Source organism: Diadema antillarum, unplaced genomic scaffold, assembly GCF_040938485.1.
Source record: "Diadema antillarum isolate AM-2024a unplaced genomic scaffold, OU_Dant_1.0 scf00000111, whole genome shotgun sequence".
NCBI lineage: Eukaryota > Metazoa > Echinodermata > Echinoidea > Diadematoida > Diadematidae > Diadema > Diadema antillarum.
In genome coordinates, this window is record NW_027271000.1 from 1,876,585 (window position 1) to 1,902,867 (window position 26,283).

General features: G+C 37.2%; 2 protein-coding genes across 2 annotated transcripts in view; both read left to right on the forward strand.

The window, feature by feature from the left end:
* The first annotated feature begins 168 nt into the window (after positions 1 to 168).
* LOC139719536 (regucalcin-like) lies at positions 169 to 7,986 on the forward strand. Its single transcript, XM_071630949.1, has 7 exons — positions 169 to 323; positions 3,119 to 3,310; positions 4,297 to 4,479; positions 5,360 to 5,460; positions 5,919 to 6,033; positions 6,954 to 7,085; positions 7,742 to 7,986. Exons 2-7 carry the CDS (start codon positions 3,157 to 3,159, stop codon positions 7,948 to 7,950), a joined length of 894 nt encoding a protein of 297 aa, XP_071487050.1. The 5' UTR covers positions 169 to 323; positions 3,119 to 3,156; the 3' UTR covers positions 7,951 to 7,986.
* Positions 7,987 to 11,455: 3,469 nt separating this feature from the next.
* Positions 11,456 to 26,283, forward strand: part of LOC139719537 (brefeldin A-inhibited guanine nucleotide-exchange protein 1-like) — a 57,036-nt gene continuing 42,208 nt past the window's right edge. The window contains exons 1-2 of the mRNA XM_071630950.1: positions 11,456 to 11,707; positions 24,890 to 24,920. Of these exons, the coding sequence (XP_071487051.1) occupies positions 11,584 to 11,707; positions 24,890 to 24,920 (155 nt within the window). The 5' untranslated portion in view covers positions 11,456 to 11,583. The remainder of the gene's footprint in view (positions 11,708 to 24,889; positions 24,921 to 26,283) is intronic.

Consider the following 26,283-nt stretch of genomic DNA (forward strand, 5'->3'; position numbering starts at 1 on the left):
TCAGACGAGTGGTGGCGCTCTACAAACATTGTTGATTAGAATATACCTGTCATATAGTAGGTAGGACCTTGCTCTTTGTGTTGTTGGTATATGGTCTGATCCCAAAAGTGCCTCAGATATAGGTCGAATGTGGCTGTAGGTCATGTGTTTACTTTCCCTCCCGAGGACGAGGAATAAAGAGACGAGAGCTTCGCTGAAAGACTTCACAACGATCGCAAAGCTGTCACAGTGAACGTCGAGAGAGGGAGACCCAGTTCTCCGAACTACTTGTGTCGTCTGCTTCGAGTCGCGTTTAGAGCTCCATTCTAACCCTCGTTTGCCAGGTGAGACTCATCCAGGATTGATTCATTTTGTACATCTATTAAATAATTCCTCTGAAGGCATCTCCGATAACCTGTACTTGAAGCTCCTCATTAAACTGTCTCTTCCCAATATCAAGTTTTGTCCCTTTTTTTCACAAATCCCCGCTGAAGGGTGGGGTATTTATTCAAGCCACCCTGCTACTCACCGTGGAAAAAATAATTTCAGAATATTTCTTTTGTATGCTATGTTTTTAGGTTAATAATATAAATGTGAAAAACACAATGAGATGCAATATTCTTTCATCCCACGAGAGAAATTCATTCTGATTCGTCTTCTTGGGGCTCCGTATACAAAAATACTTTTTATCTAATAAGCTTCACAAGAGCTAGGTGAGGTCATAAACACTCAAATATGTTAATGATCAAAATGGTGTGAAGGACTCACTAAAACAACTATAACCTCTAAATGACATTACTCAAAACTGTATTACAGTTATAGTGATAGAGTAAATGGTCCCGTTCAAAACGTGCCCAGTCCTTTTGATGTATGTACCCTCATGTAAACACTCCCTCCCAACATAGTTAAGTACGTGTAAGGCGCCGATTTTCTTTCCTTATTCTACTATTACAAACGTGCAAGCCTGAATGTTGATCGACCAACAGATCCTGGTGAAAAGAGATGATTATTGTCTTTTAAGGTCAACTGATCGGACCCTTCAACATTTTTTTTCTCTCTCAATGAAGGCCAGCCCTGCTCTGTGAATACTTTTCGCTGGGAGGGAGGGTATTCCATGTGATTATCCAAAGATTGCTTTGTTTGTTAGCTTGGACAGTGCATTCAGTCCGCTTTGTTGTTGTGCATCCTGTGTAAAATACATGACAACCTACGACAAGTGTTGAATGTATACGCACCATTTGTTATGTAACCAGTCTTGCGCAGGTCTGTGCATTGAAGTGCTATGCATAGCTAAAAACGGCCCACTTACAATCATGAATACAGTGGCGTGTTATGTTGTCCGAGATCTTCTACTAGAGTAACATGCGACAGAATGAATGATATTTTGGTTATTACTGATTGATCAAACGATCTCTGGATGGAAGTGGGCGTGGCAGATATAGAAAAAACAAGAAATAGAGAGAAGAAGGGGAGAGGGAGAGATAGCCTTGTTTTTTTTTTATACACACTGAGTACAGGCAACTTCACCCGTTTATAGTCGATTTCGGACAAGCAAAGAAATTATAGCTACTCCAATTAACGCAAAAGTTATTTTGATTCTGGATGTGTATTAAACATGAAGTAATCATACTATGCAAGTCAAAATTCACGTTAGTAAGCATTTTCTTGAGTCCATTTGAATTTTACTTTTGCGAAGTTGACTGTGTTTCTGGAATATGCCTTGTGCTCAATTCAGAAATTGTTTATGCTGGTTATGTTTCTCTGTGGAATGAAAAAAAAACAACAACAAGTATCAGATAACATCATTCAGGTTAAAACTTTGAAATAAGCTTCATTAATCGAATCAACGATAAGATTCCAGTTAGAAACCTCCCTGAGTGTAGATAGCGTAAAATCCAGTAAATCGAAATGTTGTGTACCCTATACGTCTGAATAATAACTATACCTGAGACTAACAGCACACGTCTAAAAAATAATTGCAGCATATTGTGATGTTCTTATAGAGGTCCAAACAATTCTTATGAATTCCTTCTTTTTAGATAATGCACAAATATATGTTTGACATTTCTAAGAGCAAAGGATTGTAAGTTGGAACAGTAACGATGAATCGCGAAAGAAAATTCAACCTGTAATATACGTATATACGTAACATTAAACTTACTGTCAAAGTATACCAATAGTGCTTGACACGTATTTTTGTCCAAAATCGGCTAACCCAAAGTAAGAAAAAAAAATGTTAAAAAGTTAACAAATGAAATATCACAATGTTTAATAGAGCCAATACTTTGTTATCTTACTAAAAATGCGCAGGTCACTTCTTTTTCCACTTTCCTTTCTTGTTATTGTAAGCACCAAGACCGAAGAGTGCATTTTGTTATTCTATTAAAAATTGTACAGATACGTGTCAACTATTTATGTCCAATTAAGCAATATAAAAGTTGAAAAATGTATGACGGTATTAGAGCAGCGAGTTAATACATTAAAAAAACCCAGTAGTGCCCCCCCAAAAAAAAAAACAACAAAAAACAAACAAACAAACAAACAGACAAAAACAAAAACAAAACAAACAACAAAAAACAAACAACAACTTCTTTCCATTTTCGGTAAAGAATGTTTGAGAAAGTAGTGTCCAATAGAGAACGTATAGACTCACCAGTATAACACCATGGGACTCCGATAGCTCTATGAGAATACTTCGAACAGGTGCCTCCCGGCCGTCTTAACGAACTATTCCTTCATGTATCGATCAATTCACAAATGGGTGTTACGTAATGACATGAACAGAAACTTGTGCGTCTTTCTTGCGATGTAGCAGACAGATCAGTGGGTCGTTTTGATCCAAGGTTGTTTATATGTCGTCGACTGGACTTTCTACAGCTCGTTGCATGTGTACGTCGCTTTGAAGAAGCGATGCAAACCTTACTGACTTGTTCAGCTGGGAATTAAATTTGTTTGTTATAGTTTCCGTGACGCCATTTTAGAATTTTATCATCGTGTTTGTGGGACCATGGACCTAGTCCACGGTGGAAATTAATAGATAAAGGTAATTGGGCTATGTTTCATTATGTCTTTGTTGTGTCAACAGCAAACAGCAGGATCATATCTAATCGAGTTACTCGATCCTTTTAATTGTTTACAGGTTTTTCGATCGTGTCGTTCGTATTCTCACCAACCAACATGACTGTCGAAGTTTACCTGAAAGACATGGGCTACCTTTTAGAGGGTCCCCACTGGGATGACATCTCAAACAAGCTCTTTTACGTCGACATTTTTGGTAACGCTGTGCACCGCTATGATCCTGCATCTCAGAAGGACGAAAAAATCGACATAGGTACGTACGCATCTTCAGAATAAACATTGACGTCCACTGGAGGACTGGTGTAAACATTGGGTACTAGTGGTTTGCGATTGTGAGCGATGGGTGAGTAGCCACCGTAGAGGGCGACTCATAGCTTTCTTTCGCGAGAAAGGTCTGGACAGTGATAGTCTCTAGATCTGTTTTGTTAAATGGTGTTTTATGCTAATGTCTATTTTAGCCACAATTGCTTGCTTCAGTATGGCTAACAATAGCTAATTTATGAACACGACATAGCAATGTACTTTCGGAAAAGGCTCGGAAAAGTTTCGTCATTTTGTGGAGGAGACTACAGTTGGCAAAGGGTCTGGAAACCAGACTAACCTGGTACCAAAACTGTCCACATGGGGAGTGCAAAGCGTTATTGTTCAATATAGAAACAAGTGCTCGGGAGTTTAAAGAAAAAAAAAATCAAAATCAATGTGTACATACACATTGCTTGTATGTATGACGCATCGACAATAAAGATTTGCCGACACTGTCGTAATATTGAAAGTAATCGTAATCATTTCAGTTGCAAGGTTGATGCAGCGTAATTGGTATGTGTTATCTATTTGTCGACTGTTGATTTTCTCCCCCTACCTATGGTGATATACAAAAACCAATATCAAGCAATCCTTTTTATTGCTGATTTGAGAAAGACGCGCAATGAAAGAAGGACTATAACATTTCGCTCTGACTGCAAATGAACGTTTTTGCCATGCAACTAGACACTTTGCTCTGCGCATCATAATGATAATAATAAAGAAGAATTTCCAACCTAAAAGGAAAATATTTTCAGACAAATTTGACACAAAGAGACTGTGTGAATTGCTACAGGGGTGGACAGGATGAGTAAACACTATTTTCAACAAAAAATGTTATTTAGTGAGTGTTTTATGACATAATCGTATATCTTCATACAACATGAAATAGTTAAGTTGAATTTGTCTCTGAAACTTGTATTTCTCTCCAACTGAAAGGTGAGAGTGTAGGAGCCATGGTTCCGACTCGGAGTGGGAAGACAATGGTAGCAGCCAAACATAAGATCGGTTACGTGGACTGGCGGACGGGTGCCTTCCAAAACGTGACCGAAGTGGAGCAGGACAAACCAAGTACCAGATTCAACGATGGAAAATGTGACCCAGCGGGCAGGCTTTGGGCTGGTAAGCAGTGAAAGTTTTAAATCACGTTGTAAATGAGAATGATCAGCTGCGAGTATCCTATAGATTACTGTTATATTGTATCCTTTCGCTATATCTAACTCCAACATAAACCTTATTCTTGCGTTGGTATATATTTCTTCGCTATCATTACTGCCATTTCTTGTTGAAAATGCTTGGATGGTGCTTTTTACTAGCTCCTTATTGACCTGTCGTTGTATCATAAAAATTGTAAAATGATTTTTCCATAATCGTGATTCTGTTTGTCTGTCTGCGTTTCTCACTGGAAAGTATTTTACAACGCTGCCGTGAAAACCAAAGTACATGAAGTTCATATCATTTCAACAACCGTTAAGTCTGTAGGATTAATACCGTCTTTATAATGAGCGATGCGATGCAACTATATCAACAAGTAAAATGTCTCAGTTAATCTAGCGGTTCGTCTCCACCAGGGATTAATTATCCCCGTGGTCACCACCGAACGGTCACACTGCCTTTTAGACAAAGTAATTCCATGGTCACATGCTGTCTCTCAGCCAATCATCGTTTTTTTTCAGGATACCTGTCCCTCTTTTATCAAGTTAGATAGGGCGTTACTGCTCAGAATAGATAACAAAATGTGACTTTACACACCTAAAGTAAGCAACAACTTCAGAAGATAGCATTACATCACTTGTGCAAAATAGTACAACTGTATTGTTAAACTAATTATGTTTCATTTTACTCTAGCTGCGTGACATACGAAGTTTTCTTTGATTTCTAGTCACCCTCAATGAATGGAGTCCGTGGTCATCTCGGAAACATCGTTGTTGTGTTTAGCTTCTTTTCTTTTTGGAATAAAATCAGTTCTCAATCAGTTGACTGAACGTTTATCTCTTCACAGGAACCATGGGTGCAGAGGAAGTACTAGCTGGGGTAGAACGAGGCATGGGCTCGCTTTACTGCATGCACAGCAACATGAAAGTCACCAAACATGTCGACAACGTGAGTTACACTTTAGTTTGTCAAGAATGCCCCCCCCCCAAAAAAAAATAATAATAATTAAAAAAAAATCATCTTGCATTGATAATTGATACGTAGATGGAGTGCAACTGCATGCTACACCTTTGGTCTGCATGCATGTGTAGACTGCATTTTGTACTGCGTTGTCTCAATGTACTTGAAAATTAAAAGTAAAATGTCCAGCTTGTGATATTTCTATATTTTTCTTGATAGCTTTAGTGCACTGACAAGTGGTTTCTCACTTAGTAAAACATTATCTCATATCTGATGTGTATCTATCGTTTTTTTTTTCCTTTTTATTTTATCTCTGCCCCTCCCTCTTCTTTTTGGTTGATTACACATTCCTCCTCCTCCTCCTCCTCCTCCTCTTTCCCCTCCTCCCTCCTTTCTTCCTATATACTTGTATCCCTTCATTACTGCTTCTTCACGTCTCGTTTTAGGTGGATATTTCAAATGGTATGGCATGGACAGCTGATCGGAAGACGATGTACTACATCGACACATTACGTCATGGAGTAGACGCATTCGACTACAACCATGAGACAGGAGACATTGGTAAAGCCCCTTTTGAACAGATGTCTGTGCTATCATATTTTGATATCTAGAATATGAAGCAGATATCGGATGAGGCGAATTATTTTAACAGCTGTTTTTTTTTCTTTTCAATTTAGTATGTGCTTATTAGCACATTCACATACGTCCCAGACCCATGCTTTCATGTACATGTAGTTCATGAATGTCGGCGATGATATGCGAGCTTTATAATTGACTTTGATTTTGATTTTAGATTTTTTTTTCGGGGGGGGGGGGTGGAGGAGGGGGTGGTACCTTAACCCACTAGGCCTACTTATCTGGAGTGAGTGTGCTAAGTGCCAGCTCTGTGGAGACTTATCACTACTGTCGTAAATAACGGGTTGAGCAAGTTAAGCGGAAGGAAATAATAATTGCCGTCCTTAATTGCTAATATACGGTTCAGGAATAACAACAACGACAACAAAAGAAACATCAACACCCTATGCCTTGTCCCCTATATCAGGGAGGTCACCTCCCTACCTATATATAATACCAGAGGATATGGGAAGGTGAATACTTATGTTTGTGCCCGTTGGAGAACATCATTTAAGACTGGCACTGTGACTATAATTATGTGGCTAAAATTACGAAATTCTTTGATACTTGACCGCAACAAGTGGTAGGAAGTTCGAAATCACGGAACTGTGTTTCACTAAATTGGCATTTCTACACTTATTGATGACGTCATGTATGTGTCAAGTTCTGCCAAATCAGAGGTCAATCCTGGGTTTACCGTGGATAGGCCTACCAGCTACCGCCATTTTATACCTAAGTGATATAGATTTCACCATGACGTACTATTTGTCGACCCAGTTTTTTGTCAATTTACTTTGCAAACTGTCATCAAAATAATGTATAATACGTCATAATAATCATATTAAAACGCGATTACGTGTTGCTAGGTAACCGTCGTCAAGTGGTGAGTGTGCCCGAATCCGAGGGTCTCCCAGATGGTATGTGCATTGACAGCGAGGATATGCTGTGGGTGGCGCTCTTCAATGGTGACGTCATCAATCGCTACAACCCCAAAACAGGTGTGATTTGAACTTATCCCTCATCTAAAACATTACTCATCTCTTTGTAAGTCTAATTATGAATATTTTTTTTTCAGATATAGTTTAAGTGTTCATGGCATAAAATTGATTAAAACACTGTGCTAAAGCGGCAAATAGTTTAGCAAACACAAAGTAAACTGAGACTCATTTATCTACACAATCTCCGTAACGAAATGACAACATAATCATTGAGAATTGCAAGATATTTGTTGGCATGATTCCAACGCAACCACTCATTATAACATAATTTATATGGCCGAAAATATTTGCTTTCTGTAAACATGGTGTTGAAAGTGATGTCGGACATAATAACCTCAAACTACAAAATGCAGAGGGATGCCTCCTGTATAGGAGAGCTGGGAGCGAGGAGAGCGAAAACTTTCTAAAGACAATCACATCAGAAAAAAGAACATTAGACTAGAACTAGACAGCTTATGGAATAAAAAATAATGAAAAAATGACGAAAGACTAGAAAGAAAAAAAAGGATACTTCAGACAAGACAGAACATGGACTACACTGTGTTGATAATATTATGATGTAATTTTCAGTTTCTCTTATTTCTGACAGAGGGTCTAATTGGCTGAGATTATGTCACCTATTTTTCTGTCTTCTATCCGTATTTTGGTTCTATCAGGTGAAAAATTGCAGACAATCAGGTTTCCGACAACAAATATCACCAGCTGCTGCTGGGGTGGGGCGAACTGTGACGAGCTCTTTGTGACGTCAGCGAAGCACTTTTTGACAGAGGAACAGAAGAAAACACAAACTCTTGCTGGATCGGTCTTCCGGGTCACCGGGTTAGGGGTCAAAGGTGTCAAATGCGACCCATTCAATGACAGTTAGATTACAAATGTACTTGAATCAGGACAACACTTTTTATTATACTTCCCTGGCATAAGCACGTACGGGGTTCTTATCTTTTTTTTTCACCGATCTTAGATTTTAATGTCTTGAAGTAAAACTAGTATAGAGGATATAAATTAGGCCTACATGATGTACATTTTGCGGAAATGAAGATTTATTGCTTCGTTATTCCTAAGTATAACGCACTGAATAGTTTAGGGCATACTGATTTGGAACCACTGCTTTCTTTCAGATAAAGGCGTCCAGTTAATGAATAGACGTATGGCATGCTTTGTGTTTAGGCTGATTACTATTCTCTATCTATAGTATGTAGTGTCATTGAAATCTGAATCTTATAACGTATTTCTATTGAGAAGAATATAAACATTGACAGGGAAAATGGTTTGATTACCATACCATGGTAAAGGCAGTATAGGAGTTTTGATATGCTTGTAGCTTTCGAAGACTAACATTAAGATATTTCAAACATGCAAGAGATAGAAAGCAATGAATAAGAATTAATAACACATAATCTATTGTATACAATAAAGAGTGAGTTTTTCCCCAAGACCACCAATGACAACTGGTCTAAAACTTGATGAAGACTACGGCGTGATGTAGCCTGTGTTAATGATGTGCGATAACCTTATGTCAACGAACCAATTAATCCTACTCCCAAACTTTGGTAACTCAGCGAATATCGACGAAGACCACAAGAAATCTAATGCCAGTAAATTACAGTGAAGATAATTACATTTTGTAAGTACTAAAGTTAGCCACTTGTGATACAGTGATGTTATTTCCCAGGGCACTAATTACTTTACCCTGCCTGGTGTTGAATTACATTGTCTTGTACACTTTATCTGTGATCAGAAACCATGTTGAAATAAAGCCAATTTCTTGCTTTACATGAATTGTTAATAACTATCATAAAGCCATCTGAAGCAGTGTAGAAAAATGGTCATTCGTAATAATAATGTTTCTTGTACCGGATGATGGTCCTCAAGACAACATCATGCCGCTATAATTATAGGCCCACTTCATTAAACTAGCTGACGCATAAGAAGTCAGTGAGACGATTTTATAGACAGGTATCTTTTTGCAAAGTGATGGTTGAAATAGAATATGGTAGTCAAACTTATCGTCGAAATGAAATGTGGCAATCAGACTCCCATGTAATCTTTGGGTGCCATTAGAGACAGTGCATTGTTTAGTTTGATGACTTATGACCGAAGACAGCATCGTGTTAGCCGCCGCGAGCCTCAGCGGCATAAATTCTTTCATTCGATTTTGTGATAGAGGAAATTCGCTCATTCAAGCAAGTTCTCGTTTTTAGATAACGGTCATTTACTCTCAAATTCAATGATTACTTCTTACAACAAAGATACAAGTTCAAGTCTATTAGCACGTAAATGGCGGAACAGCAGTTGCGATAAGGAATTACAATCTTTGTAAGTGTTTGACGGTATTGTAATTCCTCACAAACGTTTTTAAAGTGTTTGATTTTTACTGTCGTCATGGTGATTTTGAAAGGTACATTTACAGTGTACATTTTACTTTCAAATTCGTTCTGATAACAGCTAGAATCTCTGTACATGTACATGTAATAATGATTTTTAACTCTGAAAGTTGTTTTATAAAATGTTGTGACTATCATTAAAATGAAAATGTATATTCTTACATTCAGTCGTTTTGAAATCTCTAACTTACTTTGAAAAGTATATATATATATATATATATATATATATATATATAATATCATATATATGATAAATGATGCAAGGAGTTTGAATGCAAAACCAGATGAAAGCTATTTTCAGTTTTGTATTTTTAAGTACGGTCATCATTAAAAAAAAAATAAATATGTTCTACTACACTGAATTCGTTTTATAACAACAAGCATGAGTTTTCATTAATAATCCATTATCACAATTACCTTTATCATCTTTGTTTTTCAGCAGCTTTAATTTCAAATAGACCTATTTCAATTGATGAAAATTAATATAATACTGTATATATATATATATATTGTAATATAGTAAATATTTAATAGAAATATATATTATGATTATATACATATATATATATATATATATATATATATATATATATATATATATATATAACAATTATATATATGTGATAAAAACCTTAAATGGCATTAGACTATTTTAGGTTTTTATCACATATCATCTATTCAATATTTACTATGTTATATATATATATATATATATATATATATATATATATATATATATATTTCTGGATTAGAAAAAGTAGAATCATTTATATTTGTAAGTGTATATAATGTATATCATAAACAAATGCGTAAGAGAGAACTGAAATGTGACAACATATGAGCCATTCATTGCCATAGAAACTATATAGTTCTAAACAACTTAATTGTAGCCCTTGTACATACACCTGTGAACGCACAGCGGTTGCTAATTGATGCTCAAACAAAACTGTGACATCACTTTGGTACTAGTACCCTTTGATAGAAAATGGGAGTGTCTATATTCATATATCTTCATAGAGTATATCTTGTGAGATTCATAGGTTCTAGAATTTTCTGCTATTGTGACATCACAAACTGTCTCAGAGTTCCCATTTCGAGAGGGCAACACACTGCCATATTAAAAAGAGAGAGAGAGAGAGGGGTTGCTGTTTTCAAAACGAATTAGTCGAGTAGGGCCTAAAAAAAAAATAGCAGAATATTTTCCATTGTATTTTTATTAGCATTTTGTTCAATCGAAAGTTCCCCTTTAATCCATTTACAACAGTAATTTTTTTTCCAAATATCTGTATGTTTGAGCCAAAAAGCAGATTACTGCGATACCGCGATAACATCATCATGCAATTTTTTTTTTTTTTCGATTAACATTACTCTATGGTAAAAACAAAGTCACGTAAAAATTCCAATTCTTTCTCATTAGTGTTAACACACTGAAGCTTAATTTCATCTCTCTTTTTTTCCGGCTCGCTCTCAATTCGTTGCTTATCAACTCTCAACACATCATGTACAGTAGGTCCTAATACAGTCTACTGTTGTTGTATGCACCTTATGTGATGTCATATCATAGATGCTGTGTTTACATGACTTCGATAAAATTAATTACTACAAAGTAGCCAGGGAGTGCTCAGCATCATTGTGGGTGTACCCATTGTTTATCGAGTCATCAGACTCTTGAGTTTCTCTCTCTCTCTCTCTTTTTTCTCAATCTTTACTTGACAATGTCATAGTTCCTAGAGAATAAGCTGTCCAAAGAGACGAACACAAGGTAAGGTATTGTGAAGCACTTAAAAGTGAAAACTGAATTCAGTGTAGATTACTTCGTATTCCATTGATTTCGTCGTCGAGCATCACACCACGACACTCCCCTTTTCGACGAATACAGTACTAGTACTGTACATGTACTAGTAATCTTCTTTATCTTGCAGTACGCCAAGAAAACAGAAAGAAGAGCGCTATCTACGGCCAAGAACGAGAGGGGGCGATGTCAGCAATCAACATGGCGTAGTGCTACACGTATTAGTCGGCAATCTCTACAGATATTCTACTGTTACTTCACGTGAGAAACTCCCGAATTTTTGATATTTTCTGCGTCTGACGTGGGGAAATGAGCTAACACAATGGCAGAGCATTCACAAGGGAGAGATATGTTTTTACGTCGAGCTCTGGAGAAGATATTGAATGACAAGGAGACGAAGAAATCGTACAACTCCCAACTGAAGAAGGCGTGTGAAGTCGCACTCGGTAAATATGTCACTGAAATACTGTACCACTGACTGTACACACATGCACATGCCGCGCCGGTAATCACGTAATATAGCGCTAACCACGTAGACCGACTGTATCGGGTAGGGTACCGGGTACCAAACATCTTAAACAAGTGAACATGACATAGTCATAGACTGTACTTCTATATGTGCTTGGATGCCTTGACAATAATTATAGTTTCTGTTTCCTTAAAAAAAAAAAAAAAAAAACCCAGCTAGTCTAGCCAGCACTCGGCAGTCTTCATGCAGGGAACACATGACGATGACTGGCGGGGGAGGAAACGGAACACACACACCAAATGTTCCACCCGAGGAAGGGTTCGTCTCGGGACTTATCTAGCCTCCCTCAAAGCATTTCAAATCCTGAGGGTGGAACGTTCGGTAGTTTACATGTTCCGGACAACAAAAGTAATCATCTCTGTTATATTATATACGGGTAATATGGGTTAGTCAAATACTATAATCTGTTCAGTGTTAGTTTGTTTAAGATTATGGGTTGAATTGTGGAAGCCATGTTCGCAACGTCAAACACCAGCACAACACACTCGATCGCTCGTGCGGAGCAAAATTCACTGTGCGCGGGTCTTTCAAATCACACTTTCATACGCATTACAATAATCAGTCATCTGCTTTTTCACATTGTATGGAATCTCTAGACTCTAGGCAATTTTATGCTATCGATTGCGTGAAAAATATGATCGTTCAACCGTTATCGTTTGTCATTTGTTACAATGTATGTGCAAATGTTTTTCCATGGGAGAACATTACAAAAATGTTCTGCCCACGAGCGAACATAACCAATGTGCCTCCATCAGGTGACTGTGTTTAGTCAATCACGTGACTTACCGGTATTTGAATAACCCATTTAATATGAAATTATGGCAATTGTGCACTTCATGGCCCTATTCGTATTATCGGTACCTCATTCGCCTTACGCCAATCAAGGTGACATCCCATCAACCACCAAGCACTGAGTGGCTGGTGAGCTTTTCTTGCTGTATGGAATGCCGTTTTACAAGTGATAGGTCACTAAAAGCCCTCCTCACTGAGCTTTTGCAGAGCTGACACATCGAACATGTGCTGTGCGATCACGATATCGTGGGCCTCTGCTGTCTGCTACAGGATTATCGAGCGTTACATTTACAATGTCATGATCATGGCGCAAAGTGTTAGAAAGTTGGCAGTAGTCTGCCATACAATAGATTCCATTTTTGAACATCCTGGCACGCGCCAGCTCGCCACAACAGTTACATCCATCCCGATCCGACCCCATCATAAATCATGGAAACCAACCATGCGGGTGAGGTTCTGGTGTGTGTGTGTGTGTGTGCGTGTGTGTGTCCATGTAGTGGCTGCTCGCAAATCGGTAGCTATACACATTCCTGTTGCTGTATGTACAGTACAGGTGGGTGCATGGCTCTTCGCATGGCGTCTGGTCGGGCTAGTAAAACAGTATCTGTGTAGACGAAATGAACACTGACAGACTGATGAATCGGGATAAGATTTTGGGTTTTTTATGTTTATTTCACACAATTATTTCGCCAAGGCCGCAAGTGGACATACATGTCCTCTGCAATAGGGGAGATCTGCTATTAAAAGATATAGTGCGGCATAATCTTTTGATAGAGCTTCAGTGTCTGAAAACTGGTGGTTTAATAACTTTAGATATGGGCAAGTCCAAGATAAGGTCCCCTCAGAAGGCAAAATTTCATCTTTGCTCAATATTGACATGTTTGGTATCATTTTGAAGCTTATGAGTTGAAGTTTTGATTTTTATGAAGGAAAAAATTATATTATGTAAATTTATGCAAATTTCAAGGGCTTCATTTGCATAAATGTGAAATAGAGCGTTACGTATGGGACATTTATAAAAATTCATGTTTATTCAAAGGAAAGCAAATGATATTTGATTAATATGTGGACATAGGAAGCTCATCAAATAGTTTAACTTGGTACAAAAATTTAGGGATTATGCAAATGATTATGCTAACTAGCTCGTGTCCTATCATGAGATGTCCCATACATAACAAATTGAGGTCATTTTTTTAGGTTTTTTCTGAAATTTCTAAGGTTATATGAATGCCCTTTTGGAAAGTTCTAATTTATTGTTTAGAGAAGTTAAATACCAAAGAATGAAGAAAAAATAGTAAAAGAAATATTTTTTATTAGGGAATTAAATAATATTACGTATGGGACAAATGCGTTACGTATGGGACATCCCCATACATATTGCATGTAAATGCATGTAGCTACATGTAGCTGGGAGGGTCTCTCAGTACACAAATGGTTAATCATCCTGAAGAAAGCATCCCAACTTTGCAGCTACTTTTGAGTTATAGACACTTGAAACAATACATGTACTTGACTGAACAATTTTTAGAAAGGGGGAGGGGGAGATGGCAAAAAAAAAAAAACCCATGAAAATCAGCATTAAAGGGATGGTATAGTTTTTGCAGGAATGGGGATTCAGTTTTCAACATTTTACGAGATGATTGGAAACCAATTATATGAATTATTAAAGAGTATACAATTCTAAGACTAGAGGAATTCAAAAATTATTTGATGGAGATCCAATTTGAAATGGCTGAGATATCAAAAACAAACAAATACAAAGTTAAATGAAGTGGTCCCAATAAAAAATGTGACCCACCTTTTGTTAGGACACCACATTTCAGGATATCTCAGCCATTTGAAAATGGATTTTTGTCATGTTAACTTTGAATTCCTCTTAGAATTGTATGCTATTTAAATATTTCATAAAAGAAGTGCTAATTATCTTGTAAAAGTTGAAATCAGAATTCCCATCTGAACCAGAACTCTGCAGTCCCTTTAAGTAGACACCTCTGATTTAAAGGGTACTGAAACCGAATACACAAGCAGATTGAGTTCAACTACAAGTATATTGGGTACTGTCCACCACACAACGTAGAGCTCTAGTTACATTTAGCTGCATTGTACAACACATGTATGTGATGATAATGAAGATGTTACTTCAAATTAGTGTTTCGTGCATCATTTTTTTTAATTGCAAGTGATAAACAAATTGTCCTTATTCAGTTTTCAGTAGTAGCCACGACAAAAATCATGGGTATACATACTGAGGTGTGACTCGAATCAATGACCTGATTGATAGACAGACATCATACATGTACATGTGGGATCTACTCGATTACTGCCCAGGGTTCCACGCAGCAGGTATTACATATTTATTGAAATTAATATTTCTTGTGTCAAGTTCTTTTTTATTGAAACTGAATGGCAAACTGCCCTTCATCAATGGAAGTATTAAAACACTTTACTGTTCAATCTTTTAGTAGTACAGTTTGTAACTATCCTGCTAAAAATACAGGGCATACATATTCAGGTTGGTCATAGAAATATAGAATATGAATAAAGATTATGATGATAAATATATGGGGAATATTGTTCCCTTGACAATCTGGATTAGTATTTTAGTAATTTCAACTGATTCTACCTCAATAATTATGCAAAAATTTGTTTATGGGTATTTTGCAAAATCATTTTGCAAAATATACCCATAAACATGGTTCTCCACACACTAAACGAATGGGGGACAAAGGGCTTGCATACTCAGGTTGGTCATAAAAATATAAAAATATAACTGAATATGATTATGATGGTAAATATTTGGGGAATATTGTTCCCTTGACAATCTGGATCAGTATTTGAGTAGTTTCAACTGATTTTACTTCAATAATTATACAAAATACCCATAAACATGGTTCTCCACACACTAAACGAATGGGGGACAAAGTGTCCCATACGTAACACGTCATGTCTGTCTTTAATTAGAACCTGTAATTACAGCTTTTTGCCTCATGACATGACACTTACCTCTGATAATCTTGAGTATTGTGACTTTCATCACAGTGAGTTGCAAGTTGTAGAATGAAATACTTTCAGAGAGTTTTGAGGTTGAAAAAAATGTTCAAAAAAACAAAATTTTTCTGGTCCCATACGTAACGGCACATATTTTCTCTTCTAGAATATAATTGTGAAGGTCATTTTTCTCCATTTATTACCTGATTATACTTCTCCTACATATCAATCACCATGAAAAAGTTCTATATGATCAAAGGCCATTAACACTATTTTTCAGGTCATAAAAGTCTCTGAATGTCCCATACGTAATGCGCGCGTTACATGTATCTTGGACTTGCCCTTATGTAGAACGATCTTGCGGTCACGCACTGGTCCTACAAGTGTAGATCATTTGAATTTATGGGGACAAAACACCTCTAATACAGTCCAGGAAATTCGCTCATGGGGGGGGGGGGGGGGGGAGGGTGGGCTCTGTCTCACCAGGCACTCTCCCCCTCATGAGCACCTCTGGGGTACTCAAGAGGTTCCCTCCCCACAGTGCTCATGAGGCCTCCTCTTCACTTCTCATTAAAGTTTTACATCTGATATAGGATCTAGATCAATAAAATGGTCGCAAGTTTGCACTGTGATTTTTTTTGTTAAACACACACATGTCCACTCTAAATGATGAGAAGAAGAAAAAAATTCTATCCATTTGTTTTGACAAAGATTGAGTTTTGATCAGAACAAATAGATTTGACTAATAAATTGACACCCCACTACTTGCCTGTAGTACATGTATGTTTGAGTGCGTGCATCTGTGCGGAAGCTAACATTAACAATTGTACTATACATTGTACACATAACATGTACAGTAGAGCTCTACAGACTGAGTAGGGTGGTTTGCATGGTGAATTACAGTGTATATTTGTTGGCATGGAAGTCTTTCCCTCACCTTCAATGAAACCATTGATCATTATACCAGGTACTGATTGTGATGGAAGTGTAATTCTACATAGTGGTACAAAGAAAAGGTAACATTTTTGTTCTCATACGATTTAAGAAAGGGGAAAAAAAGCACTGTGTGTGCTAAGGCAGCTACACATACAATCTTTGTACAGTATTGTATGTATGGCATCCACTCTTCATTCAGCATTTATGAGGGAACATAATGTACATGTATACTGTATCTACAATATGTATGGTACAGTATTGCTGGTAAATTGGTCAAATTCCAGTCCTTGATTCGATAGAGTAGATGTTATCAAATGCTGATGGACAGTTTGTGATGTGATATCCATGGGCAGAACACATGTACATTGTACGTAGGATGTTCTTCAATAAGAGAATTTTTTTGTGTGTGTGTTCACTTTATAATACCATCACAGATGAGAAATATTTTAAAGAGAAACAGGGTATACAAGATGTTACATGCAGCTTTTCAGACCTATGTATATTTAACTTTTCTAGATGGAAACAAGATTTGAAAGTATTATTGGTGGCATGAGTGGTACAAATTCATCCCATGATGTCATCTAGGGACTTCTAGTTAAACCCTCTCATTAGCAGTCAAACTCTGAATGGAACAGTTTGCATACAATGTACATTGTATTTCCTTCCATGCTTGCCCTCTTCCACGTGGCAATGGATACTTTGTAATGCTCTTCTCTTCGGTCTTAATAGCATACTGTAAAAGTGGAAATTTTCGCTCATTTAGCGCAACCAGAAACTAGCACAAAAATAAAAGCATAAGAATATTTTTGCCTGCCGTACGTTCCTGTGCATGATGTCTTGATTCTGCGGAATTAAAAACACGCGAAACTGTTCTGACCCGGCCAACCGCGAAAAATTAGTTGCGCGAAAATGTCCACTTTTACAGTACAGTGTACATACAATTGTACATCTTTTCTCAAAATGGCTTCACTTTAGGTACTTAAGGTACAATGTACTCCAGGTACACCATTGTAATGACCAATTGAGATGAATTCAAGTTAGTGTAGGAGCATGTGTTTAATAGTCTTTTCAGGAAGGTTTTTTTTTTTTTTTTTTGGATTATTTGCACAGAGATTTATCATCGAAAGGTGATAATTTTATGAAATCGAAGTAAATTTTTAGCTTTTTGCTACTTTACAGAAAAGCTTTAGGAAGTGATTAGTACCATGTTGTACAAGTAGGTAAAACAGACACACAAAGTGTATTCCAGCTTGAGCATCCACTGTTCATTAAGTACACATTTGTACACGTAGAGAGGTATCAAGTATCATCATACCCTACAGCTGTTGTGGCTGAGTGGATAAGATCATGGACTTCTGTATGCCATGTACAAGTATTTTAATTGTGAGTCTGAATTTTCGCAAATCAAGACTTCTCGACAATTTCATGAGTGGTTGAATTTGCGATCATGGAGTACAGTACTGAATGGAGAAATTTACATGTATACAGTTGCACGTCACCTTCAATCAGGATCAGAGTCAATATTTTTGTGTGTCTTAAAATTTGGGAATAGCGCCTGACTCGCGAAATTCGTGAAAACAAAAACCTCGCGAACCTATTTGGTGGTGAATCATGAAGTCCCTGGTTCAAGTCCTGTGGCAGCAGCGGTTGTGCCCCTGGACACTTTATCCTTGGAAGTTGGAATCGTCTAGTCCTATGGAGGGAGGGATTAAAACAATCAGTCCCATGGGTGTGTGCAGTACTTTCCAGCATGTCATGCTTCCTATAGTGACAGATCATGTATAATTTACAACAATTCATGATTCCAATCATGATAATGAAGGATCAGTTGTATCACATAACCATACTACAGCATCTGTACTTGTAGCCTGGGTACTACACAGAGAGGAAGGTTCACAGCAAAGTAATGGAATGATGCATGAATACAAACCATACTACAATGTATGCTACATTGACACCCAGCAAAATATCCGTCAGCTAATGCTACAAGACAAGCATCTGATTCATATTACAGGAAGTCTCCAGACATTCATTAAAGGACAAGTTCACCTTCATAGACATGTGGGTTTTGTGAATGCAGCAATATTAGTGGAACACATCAGTGAGAGTTTGAGGAAAATCGGACAATCCGTTCTACAGTTATGAATTTTTAACGTTTCTGCTCAGTCAAGACTGGATGAAAAGACTACTATAGCTTGTGATGTCACATGTGTACAACGGCATATTCACGAAAGTATAAAGAAAATTCATTATATTTTTACTTTTCTCGCGTAACAAAAGAACACTTCTCTCTTTCAGAAGGCAAGGGGAATAATATTGCCCTTAACATATGTCAGTAACAAGTCGAAGAAATTTGCACTTTATTCAAAAAGCAAAGTTTTGTGAAATTCTTTTTTTTATATTCCTTATGTTAGGCCAAGTGAAAAAAGAAAGCAGTTTCTCGTCCGGGTTTTTTGAGCAAGGCGATGAGGGAGGTCCTTACTATTTGATATCTTACTATTTTTTCGAGGATTGTCAAAATGAAAGAAATATGTGTTTCTCGTCCGGTAATTCTGAGAAAGGTAACGAGAGAGGGTTTTACTACATGTATTTTCTATATCCAGTTTATGAAATGAAATATCACTCTGGTAGCTGTGTTATGAGAGACCAGGTCCCAAGTGTATGTCTTGCCTGCACTCTGTGCATTTTCAAACAAATAGATATACTTGAAATGAAACTTCATGCATGCAGAAATACATTTGCTTTTTCTTTCCACTACAGTTGTCGAAGGGAAAATGGCCATCTTAATACTGGTATTTAGTGTTGTAATGGCATTTCTGATACCAGCGTACTTGCAATTCTGATGTATTGTGCTATTAATTGAAACAGGTATAAAACATGTCTTTCAACAAATGCAAGACTGAAATAAATTCCATGATATTCAAAACACTGATTTATTTATCATTTGTGTTTGTGACTTTTTGTGTCCACACAGCTGGTATGTATCTGCATTTCTTCACAGTACAATTGTAGCACATTCAACGGGAAACTGGCTTGTACAATTGCAGATGGATGTCAAAATGATACTGATATGGCATTATAGCATTAAACATTTAAAGATGTTTCTCCATGTTCTAAAAAGACATTTGATAATCACTCATCATTTGGATGATGAATGATTGTATACCAAAACTACATACATGTATGTAGTAAAACATGTACCTGTGAAAGTAAGTCACATTCTCCCTTCATTTCTTCCATGGCCATCATTACAGTGCTACCAAGAACCAGCAGTGATACAAACCATGCACTTATCATTTGAGTGATGCACAATTTTATACCAAATCTGCGTATATTGCTGTTTATGCATGACAAGTATACCAATTTATCTACACTGTGACTGTATTCATTTAGTCATATCAAGGGTATGGGAAAAAACGTGGTTTTTTTTTTACATAAAATAGTGACATTAATTTATGCATCACTTGTTGAACCTATGAATCATAACGAATTATAACGAGGAACCGCTTATAACGAGGTAATCGCGTCGGTCCCGTTTTCCTTTGCGTGTAAACCTAAGGCAGAACGAATCGGTTATAACGAGATTTCGGTTATAGCGAGGACAATTTCGGTAAATCATGATAAAGAAAAACATAAGCAATTTGATCGGATATAATGAGGTTCCATTTCTCGACCAAATTGCCGCTTTCAAACACGCGACAAATGAAACATTGGAAACCGAAATCTCACTATCCACGTCTTTTCCCGTTTTGCAGAGAACCGTTCCTTCCATGTTTTCTTCTTAATCACGCGATAAGACACAGGAACACCTTCCGATGTTCCTACTAAATTATTAAACATAATCATTCGATTTTCTTTTTCGCGAGAAACGCGTGCGTGATATGAGGTCAGACCACAGTGCAACGAGAAAAAAATAGATAACGCATTCAAAGACTTTTCATGTAGCGATCAATAAAATTGTGACCAAAAATGGACAATTGGAATGCGTGTGCAACTCATCATTACATCCTTTCCAATTTTAGTTCCGACTTCCAGTTCTTTTGCAGGTTTTGAGCAAATATGAGTTTGGATGATTTAAGCCGAAATAATAAAATCATCGCCCCGATCCCGCCGGGTGACAGTATAGTGTTAAAATAGTTGAGTAACGCATGTTAACCTATACTTAATCGGTGTTCAGAAAAAGAAGCAAACGCATTTATTAGTTTGAATAGATCTGGATTTGTTCATTTTCATTTAACAAATGATAATTTAAATATGAGTGTGTATGATCAAAGCAGAAATAATTAGTAAAATCATCGCGATCCTGCCGGGTGACAGTAGAGTAAAAATAGTTGAATAACGCATGTTAAGCTACTTAATTGGTGCTCGGAAAAAGAAACAAACGCATGTATTAGTTTGAATAGATCTGGATTTGTTCATGATCATTTAACGAATGATAATTTAAATATGAGTGTGTATGATAAAAGCCGAAATAATTAATGAAATCATCGCGATCTCGCCGGGTGACAGTAGCGTAAAAATAGTTGAATAACGCATGTTAAGCTACTTAATTGGTGCTCGGAAATAGAAACAAACGCATTCAACAGTTCAAGAACGGATGTACAAAACATGAAAAGATTTTCGGAAGAAAATAAAGAACGTATTTTTAATCCCTTCGAGCGTAACGATAAAATTACAGCCAAATGATTCATGAAATTATCGAATTCCCGCTGGGCACCAACAGCGTAAAATACAAAAATGTACCTCGCAAGTTAGCGGCAAACAACACACGTATGTTACTCTGAAATCATCGCGATCTCGCCAGGTGACAGTAGCGTAAAAAAGTTGAATGACGCATGTTAACCTAAATCAGAAAAAGAAACAAACGCATTTATTAGTTTGAATAGATCTGGTACAGATTTGCGTAAACAAGATGACAACCTCCCACATTAAATCCTGTCGCATATTTTCAAGAACGGTCGTACAAAACGCGAAGAGATTGTCGGAAGAAAAAAAAGAACACATTTTTTATCCATTTGGGCGCAACGATCATACATTGTACATTGTGTACAAGATTACAGCCGAAATGTTTCATGATATCATCGCATTCCCGTTGGGCACCAACAGCGTAAAAATACCTAGCAAGTTACGGTTAACAAGGCCTGTAAGTTACTCTATAGCCTTGCCCCCATGTTTGCGCTGGTGTTTAGAAAAAGCTTAACAAGCAAGAATTACAATAAAGAATTAACTTATCATTTCAGCCTCTATTTCTTCGGCTAATTCACAAATAATCTCCCTTTATTCTCTCAATAATAACGCTCAATAATTGTGTAGTAACAACGCAAAGGGTATGTTTAAGTTTAATTGATGGGTATATGACGTCATGCTTATGTTTTTCTTTGTTTTTGATGAGTACAGTTATAACGAGGTAGCGGTCATAACGAGGTAATATCGCCAGTCCCACGGACCTCGTTATAACGGGGTTTGTGGTTACATTGCGCATTCAATCTAGCAGCACATGAAGCAGGCAACAGCACGAGAGAAATGTACAGAAGGTGATCAACGTCCTGTCTACATCACGACGTACCGAAAAAATAGTAAATATCAAAAAAGTCGATGCGGCAACTGAAAATCGATGCGGGCGGGGAGCGGGCTGGGACGAGAAATATGAATTTCTTGGTATTTTCAGCGCCATTTTGAAAATAGTAAATAGTAAAAAAATCGACGCGGCGGCCAAAATCGATGCGCGCGAGGACGAGAAACTGGTTTCTTTTTTTACTTGGCCTTATATCGTTGTACGCATAGCATCATACACTGTGGTAGTCTTCTCATCCAGAAGTGACTGTGCAGATACAATGTACTTAAAAATTTCATACTTTGGAATGGATTGTCGGATTTTCCCAAAACTTTCACTGATGTATTCTGCTATTACTAACATTGTTGCCTTCACTCAATTCACATGTCTGTGAAGGTGGACTTGTCCTTTAAATATTTGCTGAACCATGACATTGCTTACAATATAGCTGAGGTAAACAAGCTCCTTTATGCTTGCTATGCTGATACATGAAGGGAAACCATTGTCTTGGGGACCTTTTTTAATTCCAATCTATCGCCTAATTATGAGGTGGCGACAACATGACTGCATTAAATACTGTCTGTCCTTGCCATTTTTTCCCCTTTTGACCAGTACAGACTGTACAAATTTGTATGTTGTATTTTCTGTGTGTGTGTTTGGGGGGGGGGGGGTGGGGGGGGGGGGGGGGGGGGGGGTGTGGCATTCAATGATTTCATTGTACACTGTACAAAATTGTAGCAGTAATTAAGGCATCAGCCCAGGTCAATTTAGTAATTTAACAATCGTATGCTATGTAAACATTGAAAGCTTAAATGTTACAAAGCCACAGAAATCTGAATCATGTTACACTGTACAATGTTACATTGTACAATACACACTGTATAGTTACTGTAAGTACATTGTACAATGTATGTACATGTATGTACACATGTGTACTGTTTGTACTGTACATTGTACTGTGAGCGGGGCTACAGTACATGTACATTTGTACACTGTACAGTGTATGTATAAAAAGCATGGCTGTCAGTGTTCCTGGGTGCGTTTTTTTTTAAGACGGCACAGATTGGGGCATGGCGCGTGTTAAACCTATGGGAAAAACATTGGGTTAGGGTTTTTGGTTATGGTTATGGTTATGGTTAGGGTTAGGGTTGGGGTTAGGGTTAGGGTTAGGGTTAGGGTTAGGGTTTGATGGTTAGGGTTAGGATTAGGATTAGGGTCAGGTTTAGGGATAGGGTCCCCGATAGATTTTTAGTTTCCCCAATCTGTGCCGTCTAAAAAAAACACGCTTCCTGGGTCATATCTTTATGGCATGCTCAGTGGTATTGCAGTGATATCGTTCATCATACACCTTTGACATAGCCATAAGGACAGTCATATTCACATCATTCAGAAAAAACAAAACAAAGCTAAATGGTGTTATGAATGGAAAAAATAGTGAATTACACAGATGTACATGTAATAGTGTTTTGTATAATAAAGGGACTCTTTGGCCTGAATTCACAAAGGTTTCAATTACATGTTTCGTGTAGATCTGCGACTTAAATGTACAGTACAAGGAGTCCATGGACTAAATCAATCTCCAAATAGTTGTACTATAGTGTATTCATATTCATGCATACATGTCAGCATGGGTTTATCATTGGATGTCCATTTGTTTGTTTCATTTCTTTCTGTTGTAATGGCAATGGAACATTTCCTCTTTACATGTTGTACATAGGGTATGTATGCACGTTTCATACGAATGTGTACAAGTACGTGTGTATTGTAGGCAGCATCATGCTTTGTTGATAAGGGTATGGGTAGTCATACAGTAAAGGGGTGCTACAGCTGTACATGTATGCACATGATGTTGAAAATCATGTCAGCAATATAGCAATTTGGTGAGCTAGCCGGACCTGCACTCATTATTTTTTTCTGATATCATGTACATACACATGTAGGTATTTTCATTTCACAACAAGCTTAATAGGAATTCTTTGACCATTTACTGGTGAAAAAAACCAAAACACAATAAAGAATCAGTACAGATACAGAAGGTGATCCGAGAGGATACTCGGATCACCTAAAAATCAGTGATTTGATGATTATCCTGTCATTCAATACAAACAAGTTATGATGGTACAGTGTACATTGTACACAGTGTATGAATACCCTGTGAGGGTCTATCATCTATTCAGTCATCTGTCCTACTGTAAATCCAGATGTTATATTATGCTTGGTGTTTTATTATTCATTATTTTGTACTTGTATGTTTCTACATGATTGATAGTGAAACTTGTACCAGCTGTCTCTGTAGAGTTAAAGTGTACGTTTAGCAATAAAAGGGTCAGAGTGACCAAGATCTTTATGGTACCATACTTTCTCCACATTCATGCTATTACAATGTACAACTGTACATCCTACAGTGTACATGTACAAATTGTATGCTGTATAATTTTAAAACTCTACATGTCTTATAATTTATAAGTCAGTACAAACCAAGTTGTATGTTTTTAATGAGTTGCATAATTTGCTTTAAGTAAACTTACTCAAACCCGTAACCTTTTAAATAGCAACCACATGTCTATAGCTGCCACCTGCCGTACACTTGTATGCGTAGGACTCACTATTAAAAACAATTCTGTCCGAGAGATAAAGCATGTTAAAGAACCTACCTATAGCGGCAACCTATCTTTAATGGCCACTTTTTTCATCTCCCATAGGTGGCAGCTATAGACCGGTTTGCCTGTATCAGTGTATGTACACATTTCATGAATGCAATGAGTCAAAATGAAGCAGGGTTATGATGTGACACTTGTTTTATCCTTCTTTCCATTTCATACTGTGTAGGTGAAATCAAAGCTGAGCTGCAGAGTGGGAGGTAAGTACGCACTGTATGGTGGACTATCACTCAAATATTTATTGATAAAATATGTGATGCAAAGATTAATGTTTAGTAGAGCACTTTGAATCAAATAACAGACTTTGTACCCAATTCTGTCATACTATCACAAACAGTAATGTAAATAAAAACTCCATAAAGATATCAAAATATAAATGATGAAGACATTTCTTTGATACAGTGTCGTCCGATTTCATTCTTAAAGGGTGTGTACAGTTCTGGTCGAGGTGAAAATTTAGCTTTTAACGTTTTGTGAGTTATTCAGAAACCACTCTATGATATGTCAAAGAGCATGCAGTTCTAAGAGGTATCAAAGGTTTATTCGATGAAAATCGGTTTTGTAATGGCTGAGATATCCAAAAACAAGGTGAAACAAAGAGACACTAATAAAGTTGGGGCATGTCGCCTTTTATTATTAGCACTTTTTTGGATATCTCAGCCATTTGAAAACCAATTTTCATCAAATAAACGTTGAATCCTTCTGAAAATTACATGCTCTTTCATATTTCATAAGAGGCTTTTCATTATCTCACTTAGGAATGTTCAAAACATGAATCCCTACCTCAACCAGTATTGTACAGTCCCTTTAAGTTGTGCCCATCAGATAAGACATGAAAATTGTGGTCCTCGTAAAAGATCCTACTTCATTCCCTCACAAAGGTCAGGATAGTCCTTCACACACAAACCTTGGAAAATGGGGGATCGGGGGATCGCGGGATCGCGATTAACCCCTTGGGGTTCACCACAGGTGACTAGCAGCAGTCAATAAACAGTATCAGTCTGAGGCTGTATGGCGGTACTGCTACAGGGTGAATGAAAGATGCAATGGATGAGGGATGTGTGGGAGGGAGAGAGTGAAATCACAGAGAGATGAAAGTTTATTCCCAGTCTGCCTTGGTGATGATGATGATAGTGTTGACTGTAGCCATGTACAAATTGTACTTGGCAGACGTGTGGATAGCACCATGGAAACATTTTATCTTTCAGGTTTTAATGCCATCATTAAACTGTTATTATTTTAGTCACTATTATCATCATCATTATTGTTGAGTGTTGTCATCATTGTCATTGTTGGTGTTAGTTTTCAAGCTTTTTGTGATATAATTTCAAATTTTAGTCCACTCTTGCATGCTTACAATGAAGAACAAGGAAATTTTCATGTTGTACATTGTATTCGTCTGTAGAGTTTCAGTCTAATATTCACCGCGGTGTCATAAACTACCTAAAAGCAGAGGTAACTACCAAAATCTAGCATGCTTGTCATGTTTTTAAATGGATTCTGAATGTGATCAGTTTTGATGACCAACTTGTTGTTGCTGCCATGATTCACAAAATATTGCCA

Coding starts and splice junctions, on each gene's coding strand:
- LOC139719536 (XM_071630949.1), top strand. CDS start 3,157: ATGACTGTCGAAGTTTACCTGAAAGACATGGGCTACCTTTTAGAGGGT. Junction 3,311..4,296: donor GGACGAAAAAATCGACATAG/GTACGTACGCAT, acceptor TCCAACTGAAAG/GTGAGAGTGTAGGAGCCATG. Junction 5,461..5,918: donor TCACCAAACATGTCGACAAC/GTGAGTTACACT, acceptor GTCTCGTTTTAG/GTGGATATTTCAAATGGTAT.